The following is a 19,200-nucleotide window of genomic DNA, read 5'->3' on the forward strand; positions in this document are numbered from 1 at the left end:
TTTAAGTAATTAATAATATGTAGTATTAATTAATTGCGATTAACATAAAAAGTTTTTCCCCTGTAACGCCCACCCTATTTCTCAAGCTAAATTATGAGAATTACCATTTTGTTCCTTTGGTAAAAATATGGAGTAGAAAAATACTAGGAAAAAGCCAAGGGAGACGAGACTTAAAAAGGTGACTGGGTAAAGCGAATAAAGATTAAGCACGTAACCCCTCCAATTTCCTCTTTATTGCCGAAGATTGCCTTTCTCCTGTAGTCTCCTCAACATTAAAAACTCCTTTGCCATTTTTGAACTCACCACTCCCATTGCTTACTTCTCCAAACCAAAAATTTCAGCAATACTCTCAAACTTGATCACCAATTTCTCAATTTCGTTCTTGTTTTCTTTCTCCAGGGTTTGTCTCTTGATCAGAAAAAAGAAAAAAAAAGACTGCACTGCGTTAGCTATGTGAGTTATTTCATCTAAAATTGTATCTTTATTTCCGATCATGTTCTGATTGTGATTACTTGTTTGATTTTGTTTTCAGTTTCAAGATTTTTGAGCGTTTTGGCAATCAGAATTAGTACTTTTCTTGTTTGTTTTTTTGTCTTTCTTTCGATTGTATGCCATCTGTTTTTTTTTTTTATTTATTCGATAATTTCTTTGAATCCCTCGTTTTTTCCATCTCTTATATTTCAATCTGTTTCTGTCTATCTTTTGTAATAGTCTTGGGAAATTATTGATGGTTTAGGGTGTATGGGGTACGAAGGAAAACATTTTTCGCAAAATGTTTTTCAATTTTACCGGTTTAAATGTTTTGAAAATATTTTTTTCATGAATTCATTTTCATTCAATTTGTGGAAAATATTTTTAAAACTCTTTTTCAATATTCCTCACTCTATTCTCCATCCCTACCAACTCACCCCACATCCCCAATCCACCCTTACCCCACCCTACCCCACCCCACCCTAACCTCCACCCCTCACCCTACCCTCACCTCACCCTAAATAAAAATATTATTGATAGTATTTTCTTTTTATGTTATAAATAAAGTACTGTTTTCATTTCAACAAATGAGTATTTTCTTTTTATGTATAATTTTTTTTGTTAAAAAAAGTACTTTCTTTTCATGATTTTTTTTGTGTGACGTAAAAAAGTATTTTCTTTCATTTCAACAAAATGAGTATTTTCTTATTAAAAAACGGTATTTTCTTTCATTTCAACAAAATGAATGTCCTTTATTTTCGTGATGTAGAAAAAGTACTTTCTTTTTTAACCAAAAAAGAGTATTTTATTTTTAGTTATGGAGTACAAATGTCAATGTTATTTTTGAGTAAAAAGTAAAGCACATTAGTTCATTTGGGTTTGTGTGAATTTTTAGAAGAATAATTAAATTCTTGAATTTGGAAGGGGGAAGGGGAGCATAAGAAACATGGGGACTTGGGGGAAGGGGGTGAGGAGAGTAGCATAAAAATTATTTTCCTACTCTCTAACCAAATACTAGAAAATATTTTCCGAAAAAAGTTTTTCACTCGCCAACCAAACAAGGAAAAATAAGTGAATCATTCATTTTTCATGAAAATATTTTCGAGAATCATATTTTTCAGGGAAAACATTTTCCTTGTTATCAATCACACCCTTAATGTCTATATATTGGATTCCTCATATGGGTCAATCCCTGTTTTTGCATGAAACTATACGAAGACTAGTGAATTTACTCGCGCTTCGTGCGATTAATAAAAGATTTAAATAATTTTTTTAATACCTGTATATTAAAATTATATTAGTCATAAAATCTAATGTATTAGAGTTCAAGTTTTAATCAATTTTATATTAACATATGATTTATATTTTTCCAATTTTTTTTATTGGGGTTTTATTGTCAGATAGCTGATCCTTTTAACGTAAATGTATATACGTGATGCTATACCTATTTCTCATCTTTTACCTTTTAATCTTTTCTTCTTATTTTCTCCCTTACTTTCCTAACCATTTAATTTCCAGAAAAAATTGTCAAATATGAAAATACAAACTCAAATATAAATTACAGAAAATAGTCCAAAAAAGTTGACCTACTGATATTGTCGAGTCTCAACATATTTAATCTAGCATGAAAACATTAAAAAATCATGCATTGTTGACTCACTCATCAAAGGCGTACGTAGTGTTATAGTACCGGGTTCATTTGAACCTAATATTTTTGACGCACAGTATAAATTTGGTGTAACAAATTATTGAAATTATAATACATAGTGGGTGTGAATTCATAACTTTTAAAATATAATAGGTTCATTACTAAGAATTTTAAAGATTGAACCCATAAATTTTAAATCTTAGATATCTCTGTCCTCGTAATATCTAGTACTTCCGAAGTAGTGTTCTTTTTTATGCTAAAAAATACACAATGTCAAACAGTTAAAGAATACAAATAAAAATTCAAACGAACAAATAGGCTTCTGCTATGAAAATTAAAGCCTAATCTGTATTGGCTTTGACGAATTGCCTCATGTCCAAGCTTATGTGGATGGGTTTAAAATGAAAATGGAAAACGTGATAAAATTGTGAGTAATTAAAAAGAAGATGACATTGGTGAATATAACGAATAAACTTTTGACTGAAGAATTTTTTGAGGGAACTGCTAGTGGTGAAAAAAAGATAGAGAAGTTGAGGAGGAGAAATTTTATTACCGTACCCCCCGCTTTCTTTCCTTATTTTTCTTTTTCTTCTTTTCTTTCTCCCCGGTTTCTGTTCCTTTCTCTCCTTTATCTTTTTTTCTTTGTGCAAATTGGCGCTCCGCTCCTCTTTCCATTTGATCGACCAAAGTACTCCATTCTTCCAGATTTTCTGTAAATTCGCAGACTTATTTTCTTTGCCTTGCTATACAATGTTCTTACCTTTTAAAATGGTCACCGTACTTTTTATATAAATTTAATGAAGAAACTGTAATATGTTTTTATTTTTCAACACCACTAACAACATGTGCCATCAAAGAGACCAAGAATTTAATATTTATATATAAAAGAAAAACCAAGCACATGTAGTAGATGAATAAAATCTTCACTCTCAATATCTTCAATCCCTGCCAAAGCTCTTAGGATTTGACCATGTGTACGAGCCAGGGAGGCTTCTTGTTCTCCTTGGTAGATGTGCTTCTCAAGAAATATGTTGTAGTTCCTCTCCTTACCGCCATAAACTGAGAATACAAGAAACTGAAAAAGTTATATATGGTGTTCTAAGGTATTATAGAAAGCATCAAATATGTCACATTTACAAAAACACATGTATGCAAAGTTCAAATATCAAGCAACACAGAATAATATAAAATACTATCATATACTATTCCCATTTAAGGAAACAAAGATATGTTAAAAAAAAAAATTAACATCTCCGTGTCCAACCTAATGAATCAAAAGAACAATCCATCAAATTAAACAATCACATCTTTATTTTAGGGAGGGAAAGAGAAAGCCTATATTCAATAAAGCCTTATAGACCTTCCCATTACCTACTTTAAATTTTGTTTGAGAGTACACAGTATAAAGCTTTATGAGTTGGATTTTACTCACTGCTGTGTGTCCTTTAAAAGTAGGAGTTACTTTTATTAATTGTTGCAATCTTTATAAATCCTTTAAATTGCAACTGTTGCAGCCGTTTTTAGATGAACACGACTGGTGAGTTTTTAATTATCATATTAGGAGAACATAAATAATACAATAGCAGTTATGTTTATTAATTGTTGCAACCATTATACATCCTTTAAAATTGCAATCGTGCTAATTTACTTAATCAGAAACAAAAGAAAATGGCAAAAATTTGAGAAAAAAGATAAATAAGAATCCTAGTCTAAGAGAGGTGCCAAGTCACCTCTTCAATTCCCTCTTTTATATATATATAGAGAGAGAGATTGGAAATCAGATAGATGCCTATGTTCACTTAGAATTTCTTGTTGCCTTTCTTTTTTTAGTTTATAAATATTGAGCAATTTATACAAGACTTTCATTATATTCCTTCCTTTTTATTGGTGGTTTTCTACTATGTGATGCAAAACCGTAGTTAAGATGATAGGAGAGTTCATTTTAATATTTGGACTTTGAGTCAAGTTGGCTAGGAGATGCGTGCTGGGTACTATATGATACTGATATAATTTCAATTCTTTTATTACAAAGTCTTAGTCAAAATGCATGCTTTGACAACACTAGTTGTCTTTGTTACTACAATATAGATGCCGATTCCGTGAATTTTCTGCCAAATTTCCAATTCGTTATCCTCTCTCTTTTTAAAAAAATAAAAATAAATATTAATCTTAAACTGCTTCTAGCTATTGTCTTGACTTTTCGTCCTTATGCATGGGCGTTGGATAGACATTTTCAACATGGATTTCTCTGAAAGTCTCTTTTCTTCAACTTCTCTGATTCTCTCTCTATCCTCTATGTTTTTTTCTTTTCTTCTCCTCCTTGTGTAAAGTTTTTTGGTAGAATAATAAATTTCCTCTATTTCCTTCTGTAAATCTGCGGGCCCTTTCTCCCTTTTATGTTCATTGGCTGATTTTTTTCGTTTTGAGTTTAATCATTTATGTTAATAAATATTACTTGGGTGGAACTATGGACCAGTGTTATCCTACATATGGTTTTTCTGATTCACTAAATACTTCTATAGGAAAGTTATAAATTTTGGTTATCTTATGCTTAAGTCTTAACCTTCAATTAGCAGAATTTGTGTCCTTTGACATAACCATAAAAGATTGAATAGTTACATACTCGTATAGTTTAACAATAAATTTAAGAAAACTTGTTGACGAAGGATAAAATGCACAATCATATATTTATTCCAAATGTGATTAATTGAATGTGAAAAGTACCTAAATTGAAAATTTTAAATTTTTTTTTAGAAGGGATTAAATAAGGATTTCTGAGAATTTATGCTTGATTTTGTTGCCATTTGTTTCACTCGAGTTTGCCATCATTGCAACTACACAAAATCTATTAAATTTGTGAAAGGATTGAATTTTATGAATTTACTATCAATACATCTTAATCAAAATAAATTTTGGAGATTAGATATTATACATCATTATTTAAATTCCGTTGAGAGTTTATTGGGTTAAAAGTGCCTTATTTGGATGAAAGTACCTACTATTTCTCAAGTAAACTGTAACCGCTAGGAAGACTCCTACGGAGACTTGACTTAAAGAATGACTGAGTGAACCAATGAAAATTAGCCACGTAACCCCCTCCCATTTCTTACTTATTGCCGAAGGTATATAAATTATCTTCTCCTCTTCAGTTTCAGTCTCCTATGCAAAACCCCACATACCAGTTTTGAACTCACAACTCTCATTCCCTCCGCACGGACTGACTCTCTTCTCTCATCTTCGTCAATCTCTCGTCTCCTTCTTTCGTTCTTTGGGTTTTACGACTGGTTTGTCTCTCTCTGTCTTCTCTCTTTTTTTCAAGCACTGTGTAAGTTGTTCATCTAAATTATGTCTGATCGTGTAATTGTGATTGCATGTGTAACTTCCATTCGATTCCTGGTCGTTTTCGCTATCAATAATTTCTTAATTTTGTCTTTTCTTGTCGTATTTCTGCGTTTCCAATGTGTGTAATCTGTATTTGATTCCCTTGTTTTCTCCTTTTTTCTGTGTGCTTCTAAGAACGTCTCTTTCATGGGTTCTTCTTTTTACGCAAATCGTTGATAGTTATAAACGATTTAATGGTCATCTTTATGTATGAATCTTGGAAGTTTATTCTGGTCTCTGATGAGATGCTCTGTTTTGCGTGATATTGACTTCTATAATCTGCACTTTGACTTTAATTTCTTGATGGGTTTCTGTTTCTCTTTTGTGTAAATATTTTTTACTAAATTTTCTTGGACTGTATACTTTCCATTGTATTTATGTCAACAAGAATTCGTGCTTTTCTGCCACACCGAACCCTAGCGATGACCGTATGAGACCTTTTTTTTTTAAATTAATCTTGGGAACATGATGCCAATATGTATAAAGTAAGTATATCATTTTCAAATTCTTTGATACAAAGTCTTTGTCTTTGTTAATAGATTCTTTGGGAAGAATTTGGTGTAGTACAATATAAGTGGCTGATTCCTTGAAATTTCTGCCAAATTCTAATCTTTATTATTTTCTCTGTTTTTCCTGATTAGAATTAAACAAGAAGAAGAAAGATAGTGAATTTTAGCAGAAATTTCAAGGAATCAGCACTCACATTGCATGTATATTTCTGAATTAAACTGCTTATCTTTGTCCTTTGGTCCTCATACATGCTGTTTGTTTGAAATTTTCAACAAGGGTTTGTCTGTATTTCTCGTTCACTTCAATTTCTCTCTATGTTCCCCTTTATGTGTTTTATCTTTTCTCCTCCTCGAGCAGAGGCTGTAGGTAGTAGAGTTAAATTCATTTACTTATGTTTTCATTATGTTTAAGGCTCTGAGATATTCGATTATTTTTCTTGCCTGTTATGCCATTGGATGACCTTTTTCTTTTGCTCTTCATCTATCAAGAGTGAAAACAAAGACTAGTCATTTGTGTCTTGTATTACTTGGATGGAACATGTACATCTTCCCTATTAGATTGGAATTTCTTATTCATTAAAAACTTCTCTAGGAAAATGATAGGGTTGTCTCTTAGTTATTGGCCAATTCTAAGCTCCTCTTATCTTATGCTTAACTCTTTCATACCAGAATTATGTGCTTTTATCTTACTTGCCACATGATTTAACAATGAAGTTAGTCAATTTATGATAATTTGTTAAAGAAGTACCAAAAGAGCACGTTTCCATCAGCTTTATTATATGTGATTTATTTGGATACAGTAAGAACCAAAATCATAACTAATTACTAGTAACTAAATTCAGTTTCCAGAGACATTTTCACGTTTTATACTCGCATTGTTGCCATTATCACTAGCTCACCCATCTTTGATGTGTCAAAGCACATTTTTATTGCAGTGACCAAATATTTTTCTTGCTGATATATAAGTAACCTATGCAATTGGGAATGACTATTTTGTTATTGCAGAAAAATGGAATTCTCTGAAACAGGCTATGACATTGCCACTGATGAATGGGACAATAATATTCCTGATAACTGGGATGATAATATTCCTGATAAATGGGACGATAATATTCTTGATACCTTCAAGGTATTTTCCTCAGCAACTAAACCTCAGAAAGGTGGACTTCGCTTGGTATGTTTTAGCCTTTTTGTTTTTCTTCTTAGCTCAAACTCTTTATGAAATGATTAATCTTCTTTTCCATGAAAGCACATAGGTCTCAAACTTATCTGTGAATTTTGCTCTCTTTACATATTTCAGGGCAAAAGAGTAAAATAGGTACTCTTTTGTTTGATTTCTTGTTTGTTAAGGTATTTTTTCTTCTTAAGTAGATTGCGTACTTCCTTGGTCTTTTAAGACAAAAGTTATAATGGGCATATGATGTTATCTCCGAGTCATATTTGGCAAAAATATTGAATGAACATTTTGAAGTGGTGTTGCTTAGTTCTCATACGTTACCCTCTTCTTCCCCATTTTCTTTTATTTTTGTGATGATGAATGCAGCTGGCTCACCATTCATGCAATATACAAGCTTCAAGTAATAGAATATCTCATTATGTTTCATGATTAGCTAATCTTTAGTCCCCTCTTTTCTTGAGAATGGCATTGTCAGACCTTTCTGCTTCATAGAAATAATCTTTCTGCTTTTGTGTCTCCCTGTTTTTGAGTTTACTTTAGATGCTTTGTCAAATAATTACTTCTTCGAAGAAGAAACTAAACAAGTCTATGGGAACAAAATCTCTTCATTTTAATTACTATATACCTCTTTTGACAAGTCTCTCCTCTTGAACTGCAGTTTGCAGATTATGACTTTACTGCCACTTATCAGATGGAAGAGGAGAAATTTCCTGCACACATCATAAGGAAAGAGGACATGAAGCTCAAAGATGTGGTGAAAGAACATGTGCTCCCTTTCCTTCCTGCTAAATCGCTGATGAAGTTTAGGGCTGTATCCAAAGAATGGGATAAATGGATAGGTGGTCCCTTATTGACCTACCAACAAAGTTTCTTATGCCAGAGTTTTTCGGGCTACTTCTATCAAGATTCGAAGATGGGATGGGATCCTAGATTCATATCTCTGGACCATTCTGCAAGTGGAGTTCCCAACCCAGCCCTTCATTTCTTGCCTGAAAAGGTCAAGATCCTAAGCTCTTGCAACGGCTTGCTCCTTTGTCAGGGGTGGGACAAGTATTATGTTTGCAATCCTGCAACCCAAGACTGGAAAATGCTCCCGCTTCCTCAGTATTATCATGGAGCTGAACCAGCAGTTGTTCTTGCATTTGAGCCTTCTCTTCGTAACATTGAGGTGTATTATCATGTTATCTGCGCATTTCCTTTGCTTGGGCAGCCAATTATTGGCTTTGAGATTTATTCTTCAGAATCAAATTCCTGGAAGTGCTCCTCTGCATACTGTACTGAGTTAGAAAATTCAAGTCTTGTTGGTGGGGGGTTGTATATGAAGGGAGTTGCTTACTATGAGACGGCATCGAATGAAGTACTGGCATTTGCTGTTAAAGATGAGCTCCCTGCGATTATATATTTACCTACTATACCTATTGGGGGACATGGATCCTTGACACAGATGGAAGGTGAGCTATGCTACATCATTGCTTATAATGAGCCTGGAAATGTTTTCTTAATAGATATCTACCAAGGCATGGAAATGAGCTTGAAGCGCAGTGTTAGCATCAATCTTGGACCCAATAGGAGTTACACTCTAGAATACGAGGTACTACCCTGTGTTAACAGTGATGCTGTGGTGATTCGTGTAGGCAGCTTCATATACTTGTATCACCCCAGGGAGCAGAAAATTGAACGTACTATGATGAGTTCAGGCGATACTGGTCTTGGCAGAAAGTTCCTGCCCTACATAAACAGCCTTGTTACCTTACATTGAGCTGAAGGAGTCTATGTTCATGTTTTGTCCTTGCAGTAGAAAACCACTGCTTCATCTTCTGGTTTGAAGCATGTGATCCAAGAATTTACTGTTCTTTTAGAATCTCTGTTTGAATTCTGACTTGGATGTATAAAAGTAGAATGCACGGTGACGTTTTCGTTTTGGTAAATAATGGATTTTGAGTAAAAACATATTGAAGTTTCTTGGGATATAAGTGCTTATTCACTTTACTATCGCGCAATGAATTTCCTATTTGCTTCCTTCCTTTTAGCTAGTTAGTCAGCTATATGGTTGGCTTCTCTGAAACTGAAAGGGAGTTTCAAGAATTAACCTGCAACCATCAATTATGTGAGAGTAGTGGCTATTACCCTTTTGAAGCATAGCAATTATTTCCTTTGCCTTTGTTGATTTTAAGTGGTTACAGTTTGTTTTTGATTGCCTATCTCTTATGCCTTCTGAAGTGATTTTGCAACATGTTTTAGTTTGAAGTAATCCTTTTCCTTTTCCAGCTAGCATAATTTATGTATATAATGTGGCTTTACGAAAAATTTTATTTTGTGCCTCACACAACTGACACTAGTTGTGTGAGACCTCTTTTTTGTCTCACAATTGTGTGCGTCCCAGAATTTTGTGGACCCAGATGTGTAAGATATGAGTCCATAAATATGTGAGATAAAAAAATGCGTCACACAACGAGTGTCAGTTGCGTTGTGTGAGGCACAAAATAGAATCACTCGTGGCTTTACTGGTTTTTGTAATGCCTGAGTTGGTAGATAGATAGTCTTTTGAAATGTTTCAGAGGTAGACACTCCAGCGTAAATATAATGTCCCTTGAAATATATGTTGTTCTTGACACACAAAATTTTCCCTCTTCTTTAATAAAACCCAATCCATGAAATGAGTATGAGAGGTCGTATTTGAGATTTTCTTTGTCCAAATCTGACAAAAGGTTTTCTTTTACAACACTGCATTTTTTTGTGAATATGTGCGTTATGATTTCTTGCTCGTCTTCATAAATTAGGCATCTGTGAGGAAATATAATACATGCTCTACTATTTTTAAAAGAGTCTAACTATTGACTGTGCAAGAGAATTTTGAAAATCCACTGAACCTACCCAAAGAAAGAAGAATGAGAAAGAAAAACTGTCTTATTCTATCTTCCTTATATTAAAAAATCCATTTATTAGATTTCATCATACACGGTTCCTCTCCTTTGGAATCATAGGCGGGCCTAATATTAATTGAGGTTTACTTAAGTAAAAATTGCACGGGGCGTCCTATTTGGTCGCCCCATTTAACCTATACTTATTTTTTTTTAAATTTTGAACTTGTACCCACTTTTTAAACAATTTTAACCCCTTTCTCCTCCTCCTCTTCCCAGTAATCTTCGTATCTCTCCGGAACTTAACATTGATGTAACAATATCTCTCCTTCTGTGGGTTCACTCAATTCCTCAGAAGCCATCTTACTATAGAACAGAAATTTTTAAAATTCCAAGTTATCAAATCAACTCAATAATTTTTTCTTGAAATAATTTCACGAATTGAACCTCAGTGTCATTACTTGAGCATTTTATATAAACATTTATTCATAATGAACGTACTTTGTTATTATTAAATACAAAAGTTTTTTTTTTATTATTTTTCCTTTTGCTGATGGATTGCTGATGGGTGTTGCAGTATTTGATTTGTTGGGGTGGTTTTTGTTTCTTGATAAGTTCAATGGGCTTGAGTTTCTGTTGAAAATGAAAGGGAAAACAATGATGTTTGTGGGTGATTCTTTAGGGAGGGATCAGTGGGAGTCTTTAATTTGTTTGATTTCAGCTGATGTCCCAAAAGCTCAAACGCAGATGTCTAAGAGTTAAAACACTCTAAGAAGGCTGAAGTTTGCCAGTTACAAACAAAAACTTTCGCCAGTTACAAACAAAAACTTAACTCTAGAGCTGAAGTTCGTCAGTTACAAAATAAAAACTTCAGCTCTAGAGCTGAAGTTCGCCAGTTACAAACAAAAACTTCAGCTCTAGAGCTGAAGTTCGCTAGTTACAAAATAAAAATTTCGCCAGTTATAAAACAAAAACTTCAGCTCTAGAGCTGAACTTCAGGCCCGACTAATAGAATGCTGAAGTTTTGCGTGATTGTCTTTGCTACTTCAGCCCCGTATGCTGAAGTTATGCGAAAAACGGGTACGCTTGTAATTTTTTTTGCAAAGCGGGCACAAGTTAAAACGTGACACAAAAAGTGAGTATAGATGCAAATGCCCCTTTACTTGACCTCGTAACAGGGCCGACTTTTGGATAAAGCCTCTAAAGCCCAAGCTTTAGGCCCCCAATTTTAGGGGGCCCCATTTTTTACTTTATAATTTTTTTTAATTAAGTATTTTTACTCTTATTACATATTTTGATAAAAAAAAAATTAAAAAAAGAAGAAGATATTTTTGTTTCTTAAAAAATGGGTTCCTAGCGTATAAATGCAAAATTTATGGAAGGAATCAAGTGATTATTCTTTTTTCTTTAGTGTTTTTCTCATTAAATATTATGTAAACTTTTTCCACTTCCTTTGTTGGTTTGCACAATATTCAATTTTCTTTTTTAATCTTTCTTAGATCTCACCAAACGTTACTACTGTTACAGTTTTTCTTTATGCCTCCAAGAGATCATATTGTTCCGGAGTTTTCGTCAATCAAGCTAAAGCCTATCAGAAGTATATTGAAAGCAACAAATATTTATTTTCACATCAAATTAATGAATCGGGTTCTTCTATTCCAACTTTTTAGTACTAGTTTCATCCACATTTATTTTTCTTAATATTTTCAATACGTATGCATATATTATCCTTTTAGTATTTATTAAAATTTAAATAAGCCAAATATAAAGTATGAATTCTATTATTCAAAACTTAAGGAAAAAAAAGTTGAATCTTTGATACAATTCCAAAAGGAAGAAATGATAGTACTCTAATTGATATACTCAATCCAATAAAAAGATTTGATTCTTTTTCAAATGCTTATATAGCATATAGAGTAATTGTAACAGTTTCTGTAACAGTTGTCACGGGTCGTCCTCGATCACAAACTAGAAATTTGAAAGAAGTTTTTTAAATTAAAATTTATAAAATCTTACTTAGGATCAACTATGGCACAAGAAATTAAAATGGATTAACAATACATATATATATATATATATATATTAACAACAACAACAACAACAAAAAACACAGTTTGATCCCAACATGAGGGGTATGGGGAGGGTAGTCTGTACGCAGACCTTACTCCTACCTAATGCAGGTAGAGAGGCTGTTTCCAATAGACCCTCGGCTAAGGAAGGGCAAGAAGAAGAGGAAAGGAAGGAAGGAAGAAAGATGTAAGAGAAAAGAAAAGGGAGAGATAAAGGATAAGTAGTACCAAATAATAGCAACAGAGAATACAATACATGAGGCGAACAAAACCACATAACATAATAAAAAAATCTAAGCATATGAAGAGACATGCATGCTACTAAGACTATCGGTGAACAACTACAAACTACCTACTAACATTCTACCTAAATCCTCGACCTCTACATCCTCCTATCAAGGGTCATGTCCTCAATGAGCTGAAGCAGTGCCATGTCCTGCCTAATCACCTCTCCCCAGTACTTCTTAGGCCTACCTTGACCTCTTCTCAAACTCTCCATGGCCAACTTCTCACACCTCCTAACATGAGCATCAATGTTTTTTCTCTTAACATGTCTGAACCATCTCAGCCTTGACTCTCGCATCTTGTCCTCCACGGAGGCTACTCCCACTATGTCCCGGATAGCTTCATTCTTAATCTCATCTCTCCCGGTACACTCACATATCCATCTCAACATCCTCATCTCTGATACTCTCATCTTCTGCACGTGGGAGTTCTTGACTGGCCAATACTCAGCCTCATACAACATAACCGATCGAACCACCACTCGATAAAACTTACCCTTAAGTCTTAGCGGCACATTCCTATCACACAAAACACCGAAAGCGAGCCTTCACTTCATCCATCCCGCTCCGATGTGATGTGCTACATCTTCGTTAATCTCCCCATTACCCTGGATAATAGACCCAGGGTATATTATCAGTTAAAAAATAACTATTAAAAGAAACTGATTATAAAATAAATATTCATAATTTTGCATCTGAAAAAGCTAGAAATTTATATTTCAAATAAAATAATATGAAATTTTTATTATAAAAAATAATTAAAAGCCTCTTATGGAAGTTTGGCTTTAGGCCCTCAATAATATTGAGCCGTCTCTGCCTCGTAATATTTGGTAAATTATATATATATATATATATATATATATATATATATATAATATGCGTGTGTGTTTAATTTAAAAATGGTTGTATAAATACTTGGTTTCCTGATCAATTAAAGTCTTTATAGTGCACTACTTGAGCTATTTGCTCAAATTTCCCTATTCTAAGAGTGTTCATCTGTTGGTTTGATACGGCTTTGAAAGTTTTGGACTAGGTATTTTTGATTTTTAATAGTATTGATATTATACCAATATCCTACTAAGATATATTCGAAATTATTTGGTTTGTTACTGTTCGATTTCGATTTGTGCGGTTCAGTATTACTCTTTGTTCTATTAACCAAACTTGTAATCACGATCCTTGGAACAAATTTTCAAACTCAAAAAAAAAAAAAAAATAAAGGAGATCAAATTGAATCAAAATATTACTATTATAGAAGACAAATGTTATGGACTATCAAATTTAAAACGAATATATTTGCAGTCATTCAACAAATTAAATTTTGGATAACCATGTCTAATACTAATGAATCACACAATAACTAAATGGTCTAAGCAAATTCTTCTACCAGGACTAAAGATACACATGTATAGAGAGAGAGAGTAAGAGCAATGACAATTGTGAGGTAATCAGATAAGAAAGCACAAAGACAAGGAAGAGCTACAATTATGGAAAGAGTACTAACTAACTCATAATAATCTTGGTTCAAATTAGAGGTGTTGAAAGCCAAAGACCAGAGATTTGGCACAAGAAAGAGGAGAGAGAAACACCCTTCTTTTTAGGAAGCAAGTGTTGTTTGGGGGGTTGGGGCTGGGGAAAGGGGTAGACTTTCTTTGGAAGATGTTAAAAAAAAAAAACACTCACACAATGCTAAGATTTCTCTCTCTATTCCATTTCACAACCATTCATTCTTGTTCTTCTTTGAGGTAAAACTCTTTCTCTTTGCATGTTTCTTTCTTTCTCCATAACTACATTAATATAAGAAGTACCTTGATTTAATATGCTATATTTTCATGCAAAAAAAAATAACATTTTTCTTTCATTGTCATGGCAATAATATCTTAGGGACATTGAATTGTTGAGAAGAGCAGTTAACAGGAGATATTGAGTTTCCGGCAGGTGTGTATATATTATTGACATTGAATCTCGGCCGGAAGCTCAACGTTGGTGCTAAAAACAAAAACTATGGATTCATCTCCTGATACTGCTTCCTCCGATAATAGTACTGATTCTAGTTCTAGCAAGAGTAGCCCTCCTTCTTCAGATGGACCTCCACCATCTTCACCTTCTTCAGATTCATCTTCATCTTCATCACCACCGAAAAATGATTCTACTCCTTCATCTCCACCACCAAAAGATGAATCTCCTCCGTCGTCACCGCCAACACAATCTCCTCCTCCTTCCCCTGATGCACCACCCCCGAAAAACGATTCTCCTCCACCAGCATCTCCACCACCCAAAGATGATCAATCTTCTCCATCACCACCAAAAGATGATAATAACCAATCTCCTCAATCTCCTCAATCCCCTCCTCCTTCACAATCACCACCTGTACAATCTCCTCCGCCATCATCAAACACTACACCATCACCACCTGCTCCTAAGAATCCGTCACCTGTATTTTCTCCACCACTTCCTGTTTCTTCACAATCACCTCCAGCTCCTCATGCAGCAGCACATTTGTCTCCTCCTCCACACTCTGGACCCGATCGACCATCAGATAAACCACCTGGTTCCTCAGGGAACAACGGTTCGACACCTTCCCCTGATTCTGATTCCTCCTCAAATAATGTGGCTGTAATAGCTGGACTTGCCGTAGGCGGCTTATTAGTTATTGTGGTTATCGTTCTATGTGTATGGTGTAATAAAAGGAAGAAGAAGCAGAGATACTATATGGGTCCACCTAAAGGTTTGTTGAATAGTATAATAATTCCCATTTTCAAATATTTAAACCTTATTATTTTCTTTTAATTTAATCCTTCAACTCATTTTCTTTTGGATTTTAATATTGCATTGGTTTTGAATAATGTTTTCTTGTAAACTAGCATGTGAAGAATAACATTATTACTACTACAATGTTATAGCATTGCTCTCATTTTAATGAGGAATTCCAAAAACATAGATCTGAATAACAACTCTGTATATTTTGGGTTAAATTAGGAAGTGATCAATATGAAAATTATAACAGTCAGTGGAACAGACGTCAGTCTATGGGGGAACACGTCATGAAGGTACCGCAGGGTGAAATGGGGATTCCTCAAGGTGGTTGGGCTGCAGCTACTCAACATCAGGCAACTAATTCAAGCAGCGAATTCGGCTCAGGTTTTTCAGGACAAGCGCCAGGCCAAGGGCCATTGCCTCCTCAATCACCTAACATGGGTGGACTTGGTGGTTTCTCTCAAAGCCAATTCAGTTATGAGGAGTTAGCGAAGGCTACAGATGGATTTTCTCATGCCAATCTGTTAGGCCAAGGTGGTTTCGGGTACGTGCACAAAGGTATTTTGACTGATGGAAGAGAGGTTGCTATCAAGAGTTTGAAAGCAGGTAGTGGACAAGGCGAACGAGAATTCCAGGCTGAGGTTGAGATCATTAGCAGAGTTCATCATCGTCATCTTGTGTCCCTTGTTGGATATTGCATTGCTAATGGACAGCGCATGTTGGTTTATGAATTTGTTGACAACAAAACCTTGGAGTTCCACCTTCATGGTACATCCTTTCCTATTCAAAATGCCTTATTCATTCTTGAGACTAATTAGTCTAGCTAAACATTCAGTATTGATATTTGAAAGTCTTCTTTTAAAACCATCTTATAATGTGAAATCAGAGTATCCTTTACTAGTAATCTCTGAATTCCTTGTTGGAAGTTGTGTTCGGATCAATTCATTAAAAAAAATCGATTCAATACATTTCTTAATTCTATGCTTGTTAAGGGTGAAGTCAAATTTATCGTTGCAGGGAAAGGTCAACCTGTCATGGATTGGGAAACCAGACTTAAAATTGCTTTGGGATCAGCCAAGGGTCTGGCTTACCTCCATGAAGATTGTATGAACATTCTGCTCTCTCTCTCTCTCTCTCTCTCTCTCTCTCTCTCTCTCTCTCTCTCTCTCTCTCTCTCATTTCTTTCTTTTATTCATGCAGGCCAACATAGAATTATCCATCGCGATATCAAGGCTGCAAACATTCTACTAGACTACAATTATGAAGCCTTGGTAAAATGAGTCGCATTTTGTTTATGTATAAACTTACATTGTCATGTGTTTTTATTTTTCACTGAATATGTCAATGAAAATAAGCAAAATAAGTTTTGATTTAAGACCACGTAATATTGTTTAAGAATGATTTAATAACCATGAAATTGAATGTTTTTTTTTTTTGTTTTCAGGTGGCAGATTTCGGATTGGCTAAGCTTACTTCTGACAACAATACTCATGTGTCGACTCGTGTTATGGGAACATTCGGGTGAGTCATATAAAACTTCTATTCTGAAATTGGACAATTAGAAAGTTATATGCAGAAAGTTGGCTAGATAAGAAGTATCTAAGCAAGAAAATTACTTTGTAACAACATATTGCAGGTACTTGGCTCCTGAATATGCATCCAGTGGAAAGCTAACAGAGAAATCAGATGTATTTTCATATGGAGTCATGCTGTTGGAACTCATAACCGGGAGGCGACCTGTTGATCCTAATGATAAATACATGGAAGACAGCTTAGTAGATTGGGTTTGTTCTGGATCCACAGTTCCCACATCTCAAGCATTATGATTTGATCGTGATAAGATGTTAAATTATGTGCTTAGACTTTTATCTTTTGCTTTACTTATTGATCTAATATATGGCTGTATACAGGCTAGGCCGCTTCTTACAAGAGCACTAGAAGAGGGAGTATATGACGGATTGGTAGACGTGCGCCTTGAAGGAAACTATGATACAGATGAGCTACATCGCATGGTAGCCTGTGCTGCTGCTAGCATTCGCCATTCTGCTAAAAGACGCCCTAAAATGAGCCAGGTGTGATTGACCTAATAATTTTTTCACTACAATCAACATGTTGTAGCAGATAGTCTTCCTTGTTTTCCAGGTAACTAGTTCCACTTATAAAATTTTTGTTCTGAATAGATTGTACGTACCTTAGAAGGCAATGCATCGTTGGAGGACTTGAACGATAGTGCAAGACCTGGAAAAACACCTAGCTTTGCGGCCTCAAGCGGGGTGACCCAGGCCTATGATACTGCTATGTATAATGCTGACATGATGAAATTCAGGAAAATGGTTATGACAACCCAAGAATTCAATAACGGTGAACATGGAAAACCTCCAAGTGAGTAAAGACTCAACCCTTACTCTCCTCCTCGGGCAGTGACTGCAGAGATTTTGGTGCCTCGGGGAGACAAGAGTTATTAAAAGGAATGGAACTGCTGCTTTTCTAAAGGTTCACCTGAAGCTTGAGATTTTTTTTCCAAATCATATCAAATGGTTCTTGACTGGAATCAGTAACATAGATTTGAGATTATAACAATGTCTATGGTGTACATTTACTCATATCTTGATTTGAATAACAAAGTTTATAGGATCAGAACACGTTTATACTTTTTTGTTTACTTCAATTTGTACAGCAGTTCACATATAATTTCTACTGAAATGCTGAAAACCTTTCAGTTTATAATATAGTGATATATGCCTGCTAGTATATTATATTTTATGTTTTAAAGTTTTTTCCTCTGTAACTACAAAATAATTTATGTACCAAAAACTTGTCTATTGTGAATGATTTAATTTTTACTTTATCGGAGGTTTAGTGAGGAAGATTTCATTGTTATCACAAAGATGTACAACAGTTTGTACCTATCAAAACAAAAAATAAAACTGTTGTCGACGATTTCTGTTACTACTGTTATTATATTTTGCTAAACAATTGCGGTCTACATGAAATATACCCACTAATAGATTAAGAGTTGGAGGTAATTCTACGGATAGTTATCAAACCAAGGGTTTATTGCAACATAATCATATACAAATGCATCATTCAATCCTTATAATTAGTTACTAATTACATGAGAGCTTGTTTGGAAAGTCATCTAGGAATTGAATTTAGGTGTAATTGGATATAATTACACAATTTGGCGTGTTTGTCTCGCCAAGTAATTACTTGGTCAACATGTAATTAGGTGTAATTGGAGAGGTATAATTACACTCTCCAATTCTCGGGAGGGGGGGGGGGAGAACTTTTTATTTTAGTTTTAGTTTTTAGTTTTTTAGGGTGAGAACTCTTTATAACTTTTTATCTCCATTATTTTTTAATTTTAACTCCAAATCTCCCACCAACTTACTTTGTCTTCGTCCTTTTTTTTTTTCCTGAACTTTTGTCGCTTCCAACTCCAATATAAAATTGCTAATTTTGTTAGAATTTGTATGAATTTAATTGCTTAATCTATTTATAAGATATATTTGGTGATAAATTCGTAGAAAAGTGTTTCTTAAATTATATTTATGCATAATTCTTGATAAATTCTTGCTAATGTTGTTCGTCTTTTTTACCCTTTAAAAATAGATTTCACATTAGACAAAATCATAATTTAGTTATTTTTCTAATATTTTGGGCTTTGAAATAAACTAAAATTTGCTTATTGAATCTTTCCTTATTTGAATTATAAAGAAATTATATTTGACTTTAAAATAAATATTACTTGAGAGAAGTAAGAGGATTACATTCTCTTTTCCTTATATTTGATTATGGCGATTTCCATATGGAATATAGTTGACGTTCATTCTTGTTATAAGGCAAGTATAATGCTATGGGGAAGCTTCTATATATTGCTACTACATATTAAAAGGGAGAGGTTTGAAATTAATTAAATATATTTTTTCTAATTATTGAATGTAATTTTTAAATATTACACAAAAAATGATTGAAAGAAAATGTTGTTCGAGTAGGAATGAGTTCAAAAGTATCTATATTTTCTATATCCCCAACGCAAAAAT

The 19,200-nt window shown here is 34.0% G+C and overlaps 2 protein-coding genes across 4 annotated transcripts; both read left to right on the plus strand.

The window, feature by feature from the left end:
• The first annotated feature begins 223 nt into the window (after positions 1 to 223).
• LOC104239239 (F-box protein At5g49610-like) lies at positions 224 to 9,175 on the plus strand. Of its 3 annotated transcripts, none has more exons than XM_009793820.2 (3): positions 224 to 453; positions 7,015 to 7,183; positions 7,845 to 9,175. In XM_009793820.2, exons 2-3 carry the CDS (start codon positions 7,019 to 7,021, stop codon positions 8,943 to 8,945), a joined length of 1,266 nt encoding a protein of 421 aa, XP_009792122.1. In that variant the 5' UTR covers positions 224 to 453; positions 7,015 to 7,018; the 3' UTR covers positions 8,946 to 9,175. The 3 variants fall into 3 exon arrangements, with proteins under 3 accessions (XP_009792122.1, XP_070024368.1, XP_009792121.1); XM_070168267.1 differs by lacking the exon at positions 224 to 453 and adding an exon at positions 5,258 to 5,444; XM_009793819.2 differs by lacking the exon at positions 224 to 453 and adding an exon at positions 5,259 to 5,403.
• A 4,860-nt stretch (positions 9,176 to 14,035) lies between these two features.
• LOC104239240 (proline-rich receptor-like protein kinase PERK4) lies at positions 14,036 to 17,884 on the plus strand. Its single transcript, XM_009793821.2, has 9 exons — positions 14,036 to 14,145; positions 14,285 to 15,128; positions 15,380 to 15,925; positions 16,175 to 16,261; positions 16,358 to 16,428; positions 16,602 to 16,678; positions 16,794 to 16,941; positions 17,068 to 17,229; positions 17,338 to 17,884. Exons 2-9 carry the CDS (start codon positions 14,405 to 14,407, stop codon positions 17,545 to 17,547), a joined length of 2,025 nt encoding a protein of 674 aa, XP_009792123.1. The 5' UTR covers positions 14,036 to 14,145; positions 14,285 to 14,404; the 3' UTR covers positions 17,548 to 17,884.
• Positions 17,885 to 19,200: the final 1,316 nt, after the last annotated feature.

This window comes from Nicotiana sylvestris, chromosome 2 (genome assembly GCF_000393655.2).
Source record: "Nicotiana sylvestris chromosome 2, ASM39365v2, whole genome shotgun sequence".
Taxonomy (NCBI): Eukaryota; Viridiplantae; Streptophyta; class Magnoliopsida; order Solanales; family Solanaceae; genus Nicotiana; species Nicotiana sylvestris.